This window comes from Manis javanica, chromosome 7, assembly GCF_040802235.1.
Source record: "Manis javanica isolate MJ-LG chromosome 7, MJ_LKY, whole genome shotgun sequence".
Taxonomy (NCBI): domain Eukaryota; kingdom Metazoa; phylum Chordata; class Mammalia; order Pholidota; family Manidae; genus Manis; species Manis javanica.
Genome location: NC_133162.1, coordinates 133,683,299 through 133,695,438, shown reverse-complemented (window position 1 = coordinate 133,695,438; position 12,140 = coordinate 133,683,299). Strand labels below are relative to the sequence as shown.

The following is a 12,140-nucleotide window of genomic DNA, read 5'->3' as shown; positions in this document are numbered from 1 at the left end:
TAGAGCCCATCCAATAATCCACATTTTTGATGCTGGGAGTAAGAAACAGCTGTGTCCTCTCACCTCTTAAAATTGGCCCACTACCCTGGGATTTTATTTTAAAACATTTAGGGCATGGTGAAAAATTTGGGTTAAATTTGTAATTATTTCTGATGCTGCCTCCATGATTTTTTTTCCTTTCGAGTTAGATGGCAAATATATCATCCATAAAGTACATATTTAAGGCTCTACAAATAGAAACAAGGACCACATTAGGTCAAGCATGCTAATGCTGCACGGAAGGAAGTCATCTGGCAGTTATGCTGAGGTCGGGGCAGGCTGGTGAAGGGGAGGAAGTGGTGTAAGAGTGGCATTGTTTCACTGCAGACTCGGCCTCTCATAAACCCTCTGGGAGACCTCTGGAGTGCCAGCTACCATCTCGGGCTTCCTGCCACCTCAGCTGTGAATGAAGAGGGTTGGACAAGACAGCTTATGAAGTCCTCTGGAGCTCATTCAGTCACACGGATGTTTCTATCCTGCGTTATGACTAACACTGGACTATACAGTTCATCTAACACAGAGTGCTTCTTAGACAGTTTTAAAGGAAGAAACCCCAAACACAATTTCACAAGAACAACATCTAGTCCTTTTTTCCTTTCTTAAAGCATTTGTTGTAACTGGGCAGTCCAAACACGAACTGGTAGAGTTTAAGACAAAGCAATTTCCAAGTGAACATCCTATGGGCAGGCCCTCTTCCTGGCTCCTACAGAGCCACTGAGGACTGGGGGATAAAACTATTCTTGCCCCATTCAATTTGTTTAGGGACAGAGCGCGTGAGCTAAGTGCTGTGTTTCCTGCTCTGAGGACAGATGGCCAAGCTCACTCCTTGACGGCTTAGAGAGCCGGTACCATGCAGATCTCAGGGAAGGGACCAAACAGGGCTCCTGGCTCTCACCATGTTTCCCTGCTCGCCATCAGAGCCCTTCACCTACAGAACCTGACATGAATTCCAAACCTTGACCCCAGTCAGCAACTTGACATTCTGTGAAGTTCAGTTCTCCTAGGTTGGCTGAGATTCCACCCAGAGCTATTTCCTCTCCCAAGGCAGTAAAGCTGGAAGCACAAGGGCTCTACAGCTGCTCTTTCGATTTTTTCCATTTGAAAACTAGAAAAGCAGGGTTCAAAATAAGCAATCTCTACCAGATTTATTTGCCTCCATTGAGAATGTCTTCATATTTAGCCTACAGAATGAATTCTATCCTTTTTAAATCTATTCAAATGTCTTCTAGACCATGTAAGTCTTATTAAGTGAAAAATAATTGTAGCTACTAAAGGAAAAGACAAGAAGTAAAAAGTATATTTCCTCTATGAAAATATGAAATGGGGAAACATTTCTATTTGTAATAGAATTTTCCACAGTCAGACATAACTCAGACTTCAAAAATAAAAACGTCTCTGCAATTTTCACACCAATATTTACATGAAAATGTACTAGTTAGGCATGCTGGCACAATGCCCTTTTTGGGAAAAATTTTTGTACTAAATAAAGATAAATTTGATATCAATTTAAATGTTCATAGTATAAAATTAAAAAAAAAATAACTTCCAGCTTTTCCAAATCACTATTGTTAGTGTGTGCAGACTGGGAGAAGGTAAGTCTTCATAACAGTTGAATAGAAGCAGCCTAATTTGTTAGGTGTACCATTAAGCACTGAAAGAACCACGAAAACCGCTATGGCAGTCTCGAAGAATTGCTTTCAAAGAAGAAGGTGCCTCTACTCATGCAGGAATAACCAAACAACAGCAGGAGAAACAATCTGTAAGAGAAACTGAATTTTCCACCAGCAGTGGGTACGAGCCTGTTAATAACTATGCAAGATACTATGGAGACTACAGTGAGAACACACGTGGGAACTGGCTTTTCTCAAGTTGTGTGATATGGAAACTCAAACTTCTTTCCAAGTGTCTTATGGACTTTATAAGCTTCTAATGCCCTTAAGTAATAATCAACGATAGTGGTCAGAGGGTTTAGCAATATCCTTCACTGGAAAAACAAATTATTGCCAGAGGTATTTTCGGTATATGCTTAAAATTATTTGCTATAAACTGCAAATATTATTGTAAGTCAAAGAAAAATATACAAATAATTCTTAGGAAGTCTGTTATGACTTTAAGATATTACTGGTGTCACACATAAAAAATGAGGTCTAGGCTTACAGTTACATAAGAATTACATCAAAGAACTTGAAAGATCCTACCTTTTTTAGGAACCGGACTCCATAGGTAAATATATAGAGGGAAAATGAAAATTTCCACCTGTAAAAGGTTAAAAAATATTCTATGATATTCGGCTTATATATTTCACAGCATATCCTGAAGAGCAAAAAAAAGTCATTAAATTTGCCCCCCACACCCTTGCCCCAACCAAGGATTGATGAGCAATTTCAGTACTGGCTGACTGGACACGTACTCAGGGGCATGGCTGACGGCAAATATTTTAAATATTTGTAACAAATTTTATTTCATTCAGTTACTGTATTTATCCATTTGCTCATCTTCTCTTTTTACAACATGGGAATTTCCTCTCATTAATCACTCATGAAGGGATGTATTTCCACAATATGAAGGTATATAATGCAGTTTTCAATTCTTTGACTCAGATACCAAGTAAACAACTTGACTTACCTGAAGTTCATATTTGCTTTAAAAATAAAAGCCTTAATATTTTTAAATCAGGTAAGACTTTTTCTTTCTTTTAACAGATACATATTGACATCTTTATGGATATTGCTAATAGAATCCATTTGGAATCTAAATCATCCATCTGATGTACAACTGCTAATGACAACCTTTATCACTCCAAGTTGTATGTTCAGCTGTTACACGCTCACTTTATAATGAGGAAAGAAATTTAGTTCTTTTGATTTTAAATAATTCAATGTTTAAGTCTTTTAAAATATAAGACTTTCTATAGGAGTGATGGTTGTGAAAACAAAAACGTTGAAAACCTACTTCTTACCCTACACAAAGGTGAACATCACTTAGATTCTCACCTAGATGTAAGACCTAAATTTGAAAGGTGTAACTATAAAGCTAATGGGAAAAATTGTTGAAAGATACCTGTGCAATGTGGGGATAGCCAAATAAAGATCTCCATAAATAAGACCTTCAAAACCTCTCTCTTTAGGGAGAAAAAGTAATGCATGATATCTCAACTGATATCATGATGACATCAAGAGTAAAGATTTTGTTAAATGGTCTTCATAGATTATGTTAATAAATAGATGATAGATTAGGAGGTATTTTTTACAATGTCAAAAATTATTGGGACAAGTTCATATTGAATATGAACCCTAAATTAGACTTTAATGTTACATAAATGTTAAATTTATTGACTGAGGAGATTGTATTATGGTCTATGTAGGAGAATGTCCTTGTTCTTATGGGATTTATACTGAAATATTTAGTCATGAAGCATCTGCAATTTTGAAAAAAGTATATGAGACTTCATATGAGCATAAAGGCATATATATATGCCTTACTGGAGTTCGCTTACTGGAGATATATATATATATATATATATATTACTACAAGAAAAACTCTTACCCTAGTGCTCAATTCTCCATTTTATTTCTTATATTTTCTGAGTGTGTGGAACTATGCCTTTAAAAGCTGGTCAGATTTCACTAAATAGCCTTCCTAAAGTTATATTATTAGTGGTATCACGGGTTACAAGTCATCGGTGAACACAAAGGGCAGGGTGAGCTACTCAACTTCAATCTGTCAGGAGATGAATTGCTTTTTGAGTTTGCAAACCATGTAAAAATTTCAAATAAAATTTTTAAAAAAGGTTATTCTAGGAGATGGTTCAAATTAAAGGCAAGATTTCCTAAAAGAAATGATAGCTATCTCGAGGTGAGAGGAAAGGATAATGGTAGGGGCCCCTGAGAGATAACCCCCAAACAGACAAAAGTGTCCCTCTGAGTTTCATTCCTGGGCTGACTGATTCTTCTAAAACTCTGGCATTCAATTCAGAACTAACATTTGGAGACGATCTTTGAACTTCAGGGTTGAAAATCTTCAACTAGTAATTCATAAAACTTGGATTCAGGAAGGAACAATAAAAAACAATGGAAGCAGTAAGAAACGCTTCAACAAAAACTTCCACACAATGTAGAAAATAACAATTCTTAAAACCTCATACAAAAGCCCTCTTGCACGTAAAGGTGGTTCGCTTACTGGAGTATCAAAGTCAAGGACGTAATGCTAACACCCTTGACCATTATCAATTTTTTGGTGGTTGTGGGTAAAAGTTTCTTTCTGTTTAGATGTATAAACTCTAAATCAGAAGTTAAGACCAAAGCATGTAACTTGAGCAGTCACATAGGGTCCCATGGTTGGTTTAATGCTTTGCTGTCAATATCTTGAAATTCTTTATTGTTGAACAAGAGGCTCCTTATTTTATTTTACACAGGGTCCTATGAATTACACAGCTGGTTCTGGTTAAAACACATAGATTCTATAGCCAGTGATTCTGCAACATCTTCCTGTGTTGACAGATAGTAACTGCACTAGTGGGGCTAAGGGTTTAATAATATGGGGAACTATTGAACCACTCTGCTGTATATATTTGAAACCAATATAAGATTGTATATCAATGATACTTCAATTAAAAAATACATAAATTCTCCTAATTATGGGCAAATCTATTAATAGCCTTTGACCTCAGTTCCGTCTCTATAATGGGAAAGTGGATTTATATTATACTGCTTTTAATACTATACTGTTTTGATATTACACTGCTGGCTCAAGGATTTGGTAGCACAAGTAAGCTCCACTTCTGTCTAGTCCCTCCCACTCCCTACTTTATTAAAGTAACCTACTTCATGCATTTGCAGGTCACTCTTCTGGCCCCTGAAGGGAATTAAATTTGTAATTTCTAGAAACGGAATGATTTATAATAGCTGTCTCAGCTGTTAAACTCTTCCGCTAATAGACAGTGATCAGGAAGCTTTTACATATATTAAAAATTTGGAAGTCACTGAAATTCCTACAATCTACTTATGTATCTACATTTTATTTCATCACTAAAATGACCCATTTTCATAAGATAGAGGTTCTATAACAAGAACACCAATGTCTCCATCATTTGAATAACAACTTGTAATGAATATGTAAGAGGCAGAGTTTATTTCCACCAAAAACATACAGGAAGCAAAAGTTTCAAGAATTTTGTCACATTCAGAAAGTTCTTTTTTTATTTGTGTAGTTTCATATAAGTTATGGTTTTAAATGGTGTCTAGCTACCAGCCCGACACAGTCTCTCCCACCCTCCCACTAAAATATCCATAAAAAGAAACTGAGGCGCTTGCAACCACAAGGAGGAAGAAATGGCCTCAACCTATTGCAAGAATCAGAGAATTTTATAGCAGAAGGAAGAGAAAATCCATTTTAAAAAACGAGCTACGGGTCTTGAAGGAAGTGGGAAACCTTATCTTCTTTTCCCCACTTTTTTGCCATCTTGTACAGAAATACAAAATCCGTATCAGCCAGATACCAGCCCAAACCTAGAGAGCTCTCTGTCATGAATGATGTTTTCTGGAGACCCCAGAAACATCCCCCTGCCCCATCAGTTAGTGACTGCTACTTTAAAAAGATGAGTAGAAAGGAAGGTAAGTACAGTTGACCCTTGAACAGTGTGATTGTCAGGGGCACTGACCTCCCGCACAGCTGAAAATCTGAGAACTTCTGACTCCCCCAGAACCTAACCACTAAGACTCTACTGTTGACCAAAAGTCTTTCTGATAACACAAACTGTCAATGAACACATATTTTGCATATGTATTATATGCTGTATTCTCACAATAAAATAAATAAGAGACAAGAAAATGTTTTAACAAATTGTTGTAAATCTCCAAAATATTTTCCAATGATTTATTGAAAAAAATACACATGTAAGTGAACTGGAGCAGTTCAAATCCAACTTTTCAAAGTTCAACTCTCCTTAATACCCTGGCAGTTTCAGCTGCAGAAAAGCAGATATAGGGACAAGATGATCTATGGTAGTGTTGCCTTCTGGGGGCTGGAGTTCTTATGTAACCCATATACATGGAGTGACAGAGAACAAGGTATTGGAGATAGCTGCTTTATATGAAACTTTCCTAGTCTGCTGAAAAGGGCCTATAAACATCAATCTTCTATAAGGTCTGAGATCTAATAGAGAACTTTTACAAGCAACCAAGAAGATAGAGAGTGAGTCCAAGGGCAATCCACACGCCCTCTCTGTGAGCAGGTCCAGATGGATATTTCCAAATTCAGGAATGAAAATAACTGCTAAATGTCAACAATAGTCTACTAAGAAACATCACATAAATATGGAAGGAAAAGAGCATGCTAAAGATTGAAAAGAAGAACTTTTGCCTAAAAATGACTCTTTAGAGGAAGGAATTAGATGTAATTTTTAGAAAAGTATTTGGCATTGTTAATATAAGAAGATATATCCCTTAAAAACAGAAATAGAAAACTGTAAGTCAATAAAAGACTATTAGGTAAGATAAAAAGAGATTATAAGATAAAAAGAAATAATGAAGCATTAGCAATAAAAGGATTCTAAAAGTCAAGTAACAAGACTATTGCCCACATGGAGGGATAGAGAAAAAATGTAGACACACACTATGTAAAATTAAGTCGCTGACAAAGAAGATAAACCCCAAACCCCACATAAGACCAGAGAAAAGAACCAATAGAAAGCAGATCATAAGACTTGGAGGACCAGAAAAACTAAGTCTATAGTTGTTTCTGAGAAAATACGAGCAGAGGCTAACATAGAAATGATAATCAAAGACATAGTTGAAGAAAAAAACATCCGTAAAAAGAGAGGACTAAACTGTATTCCAAGCAATACCCATTCAAAGACACGTTATGACAAAACATTTGAATCTTAGAGTTTACAATTAAAAAAAATCAGTATACAGGCACAAAAGAAAAAACAACACACGTATCACGTGAAAAGAAGTCACCATCAAAGGAACAAATGTTCAGTTGGTGTTCAATTTCTCCTCTGTATTACTAAACTACAAAAGAGAGGACTCAGTCAAAGAAAGTTACTGTCAGACAAACTGCCGGTCTTTTGTGAAGGAGTATGAAAACCAGTCTCACATATTCAAATGCTCTGAAAATACATTACTCATCGACTTTCACTAAAATATTACAGGTCAATTCCAACTCACCAAGATACAAATAAAAATTAAGACTTCAAAAGCATAATTTAGAATAAAAGGCCTGTGTTTGGCAACATAAATTCACTGCCTTAAATTTATTTCATAGCCAAATTAAATGCTATTGTTGTTGAGGGACAAATGAATATGAAAGACTTTACAATAATAATCAAGGGATAAACCCTCAGATTATGTTTATGAAAGCAGGGAATGGATAAGGCAGCATTAACTTTATTCTAACAGAGAAATTTCTAAAGACACTGTTATTATGTCAATGAGAGAATATAGGTAAAGAAGGTTTCTTTAAAAACTTAAAAGATGACTCCTGGTTCAAGATGGAAGACTGAATGCATGAGTTTGCCTGTGTGCCTTTGTGAATGCAGCACTGAACAGGCAGAAGGGTGATTTTATTAAGGAAAACATATAGACAAGGAGGCAGGAAACAGGAGTGAGGGCCGCCAGCCCATGCTGGGGCCTGGGAGGCAGAAGGTGAGCATCGGCCTGGTTCGCGGACCAGGCGCTGGAGCCTCAGCCATGGGCGGACGCTGGTCAGAAGCACCACAGAATCCCAAAAAAGACTCCAGAAAGGAAACAACGGAAAGGGAAGCGGCTGTACTGGACATGGAAGCTTAGGGGTCAGCCTGCCCGATCCCCGTTGCTACGGGGCAAAGCCAGGACGCGAACCTAGCGCGGCGCTCCCTCCGGAGCCCGTCTCCGAGCCGGCAGGATCAGAGCGCACTCCTTCACCTACGCACGTCAGGGTGTCCACTGCATTTGTTTGGACGCGGAAGCCTTTCTATCCACCAAACCTGAAAATCAGAATGGAAAGCTAGTAAAAACTACCACCCACTGAATCTGGTTTACTGTCCTTATACAACTAGGCTGAAAGGGCCCTTTGTTGAAATCAAGACTAATAAATGTGCCATAAATGCAGGGAATCAGAGCAGCAAGGGCTTGTGTCTTGCTGCCAATTGTCACCCAACTGGCACCAGCATCTTAATCTAGAGAGGGGGCAAAGGCAGGGAAAAACGTCTGGAGCAGCCTGTTGAACTCAACTCAGCACACCATTCTAGAAAGCGCAGAGCAGGCTATGGGGCCATTTTATTTACACTTGAGGACTGATTCCTTTACGCTGGAGCTGTTCTAAGTACTTTACAAATAGGAAGTCACTTAGTGGAAGTATTCCTCACGACAAGGTGGGCACTATGATCGCAGTCCCTGCTCTTTTCTCAGATGAGGAAGCACGCACAGAGTGGTCTACTAACTTGCCGAATGCCACACAGCTAGTGGAGGAGAGGTGCAGGATGGGAGACGAAGTAGTTCGGTTCCAGTGGCCCAGCTATTAGCCTTCAGGCCAGGCTACCTCTTCCCACTTGCATCCACCCTGAAAACTGAACACAATGTATTCAGCTAAAATGGAGTTTCTAAGAATAGTCTCTATCCCCATGAACAGAAACTGGTTGTTTGTAACCCAGAGATGGGAAAGAACTACATTGGTGCTTTCTTTCGACACCGGGCAGCTAAGAGAATACTGAACTTGTCAAATAAAGTCACAGTAATTATGCCGGGGACCCATCTTACCCCTCATCCTCCTTCCCTTCTGAAACACTACCCGCCGGACAGGATTTTTGTCAAATGCTAGCGAGTCCCTGTTCTCACCCTTTCTGAACGTTGCATCTTTGAAAGCGCCGGAATTCTCTGGGGGGGTGTCCTCACCTCCTCGCCCAGCTTTGATTTCAGCCGCACACCTGACTTGCTTGTGAGTTCCAAACCGGTAAGACTGAGTTTTATTTATCTTTGTATTTCTGACAACAAACACAGCATTTTGCAATAGAGTAACTTCGAAAAATGACACCTGAATTTTTATTAAATGTCTCAGTACTCTATGTACTTATTTTTAAGTTTATTTTGACCTTTTGTTTAAAATAGTTCCTTAATCAAATATTAGCAACTGTTTGCAGGAACTGTGCAAAATATGAATAAGAAAGGGGAATGACATGCCAAATACTGCTGATGCAGTTTTTTTTAAATGATCGACACAGTAGGAATTTGGAATCAAAAAGTCAGCTCTGGAGTGATGCAGATGATGAAAAACTCTGCTGCTAAGTGCAAATTAGGATAAATTGTTGGATCACAAAACATTAGTCCATAGTTCCTTTGACTATGAAATGGAATTTACTAATTTTGAGATACTTCTCATTTTATCTGTTCCAACATCTAAACAAATAAACAAAAAAGATTAACTCTTGTCTTTCTAATACATGACAAGAAGTAAAGGAGGGCTTCTATCTTTTCTTCCATAAAATTTAAAATTTAGTTTAAATCATGCCACTATGTCTTGCCAATTATTAGAAATAAAGTAAAGCCATGTAGTTGGATAAATGAGAATATACTTTGAACTAAATATAGACCCCTATACACTGATACTTTAAAATTCATAAACGCATCCTTTTACCTCTAAGCACACAGATTAAATTCTTTTTCTACTAAAAGCCCAGAGCTTTTGTAAGATATGAACGAAGTTACAGTATAAACAAACATATTACACTCACACTTTACCATGTCCCCAATCAAGTACCACTGGACCTGTAAAAACCCTTTAAAGGTTCTGTTCTGTATCTGACATATTCCCTTCCACAAAGTTTTGAAGTGAAGTAATTGTCATTTCATGCTTGACAGCAAGAGTCATCTCTATGAAATGAACAGTACTTCTACTTACCAGGTGTTCTTTGAGAGTCACCTATTTGTTTTTACAAAACTGTAGCACCTGGCATTTCTGGAGCACTTACTTTATGCCTGGTACCATTGTAAAGCTTTGTATGAATGAACTCTTTTACATCTTATGAGAACGACATGGGGCGGATGCTTTCATCATTTCCAACTTCCAGATAAGGTGAGAGAATTTAAGTAAATTCTATGACTAAAAACCCAGTGAGCAAGCGATGATTTGGGGATTCAAATCCAGACGCACTGAGTCTAGAGACCACACTTTTCATCGCTAAATATTGCCTCTTTATTTTAACACAAAAAATTAAAGTAACATATTTTTCTTGGGAATAGTATTACTTCACAGCTCTTTCTGTCATCACATTACCCATCAGTGGAATTTCTCGTAGAGCCACCACGTGAGTCTCAGCTCCTAGGGGTATTTCATCTTACCATCAGTATGTTTCTGTACACATGATCAGAGGTATCTATCCCCCACTCTCCATTTCCTCAAACTGGAGGTTGTTCTTAACAGTGCAGTAGGGATCCCCAGGAGTCTGCCCACACCCTCGATCTGTGGACAAGAACATTGGATCCAGAGACTTGTGCAACTTCCCTGCATTCTTAGGTAAGGTGGTGAAAGAGCACAGGCCCCTCCCATTTTTCACACCAGGCCTCCTTTGACATATTGTGGCCTTATGATTTTGAAATCAAGACTGGAAATGGGTAACTATACTCTAAGTTTCAGGAAATGCTCAGCAGATACCTGATATACTGCCTATTCTCTGAGGAGGCAGTGCAGTGTTCGTTAGTGGAGATGTGGAATCCCACAAATTTAAGCAACACCTACTTTTTTTTACAAAGCCACAGGTTTCAGGCTTCTCTTCCTTTGGGTGACTGGTTGGTCAACTGGCTGAATTTTTAGTTTGTAGAACAAAATAAGACCCTGTGATTATTTAATTTTTAGTAAGTCTAACAATGCCATCAGACATCACTGAATCATGCTAATGATGAAAAAATATATTTCTTCCTTGTTTTGCAGGCTTTTAGCCAAAATGCCTCCTTCCAAAGATTAGATTTCTTTACATTTAGGATGCAGTATTTTGAAGTGAGGCACAGATCTGAAGCTTTAGTTACCTGATGGATTTCATCTGAGAAAAAATTTTAAAAGATGTAACATCACTTCCAGGTCAGTGTTCTCTATTTCAAGCTGTTACTGGGACACTAACTTTATTACAAAGAACGAAAATGAAGGCAAGGTGAAAAATCCCTCTTTTGGAATATACAATCTGAATTCCCAGGAGAGCTTTCAAGCTTTCTTTAGTTCAGGAGTCCAAAGAAACACTCCAGCTAGGGGGAAAGATGTGACTCAATGAAGGACCCATGATGCAGACTTTGGTTTTAGACAAAATGCAAACATCTCCTGGAATTATTTCTACCTCAATCAAGAATTAACTGTGTGATTCCAAATAGTTTTCCTCATTTGCTGGAGGCTCAGCTATTTCTCTGTCTTAGGAGCGACACACTTATCAATGCAAAGTTCCTGAGGGAAGTCAAACCTATTCACTTTCCAATCTCAGGCCAAATGTTAACTTGCTTAGTTTAATCAGAACAGTTTTCACTAACCCATTGATTGATTCAAAAAAGAGATTAAGCACTTACGTCAAGTTGGGCAACACAAAAAGCAATGCTATATAGTTCATGAGTATACATATTCATATACATATACACACATACACATATATAGGTAGCATACAAATGAAGGAATTATAAACACCAAATTCAGGACACAGATTACCTCTGGACAGTAGAGGAGAGCAGAGAAGGGGTATTCGGGGAACATCAGCTGCGTTTGTAATATTTTAGTCCTTTAAAAAAGGAGTACATAGAGCTGAGTGGTTCTTTGTTATATTATTCCCTGTATTTTAAGGTATTTCATTATAAAAAAGATAATGTGAATAAGAATTATGTTCACTAAAAATGTTAAATGACTCTCTTTTCCTCCTATCACACCTATAGACTAAATGACTTGTTATTTATGCACCTACCCCAAGCATCCCTTTTCAAGCATTAGAAATCATTTTATTCTTTTCCTGCCATCATAATCATGCTTTTAGGGCTACCCTCCCCGTTGGAAGGGTTTCAAATACCATATGTATTTTATACTTAGTTCTAACCCTACAGTGCTCAGTCTCTCATATTTAACTCCCATGACTTGAATAATTTTAATGCTTTGTA

General features: G+C 37.7%; 1 protein-coding gene across 2 annotated transcripts in view; it reads right to left on the bottom strand.

Annotated features, from left to right (window-relative positions):
* Positions 1-12,140, bottom strand: part of CERS6 (ceramide synthase 6) — a 277,844-nt gene that overhangs the window by 139,037 nt on the left and 126,667 nt on the right. For both annotated transcript variants that reach the window (XM_036995962.2, XM_036995963.2), the window contains exon 4: positions 2,238-2,295. In XM_036995962.2, the coding sequence (XP_036851857.1) occupies positions 2,238-2,295 (58 nt within the window). The remainder of the gene's footprint in view (positions 1-2,237; positions 2,296-12,140) is intronic.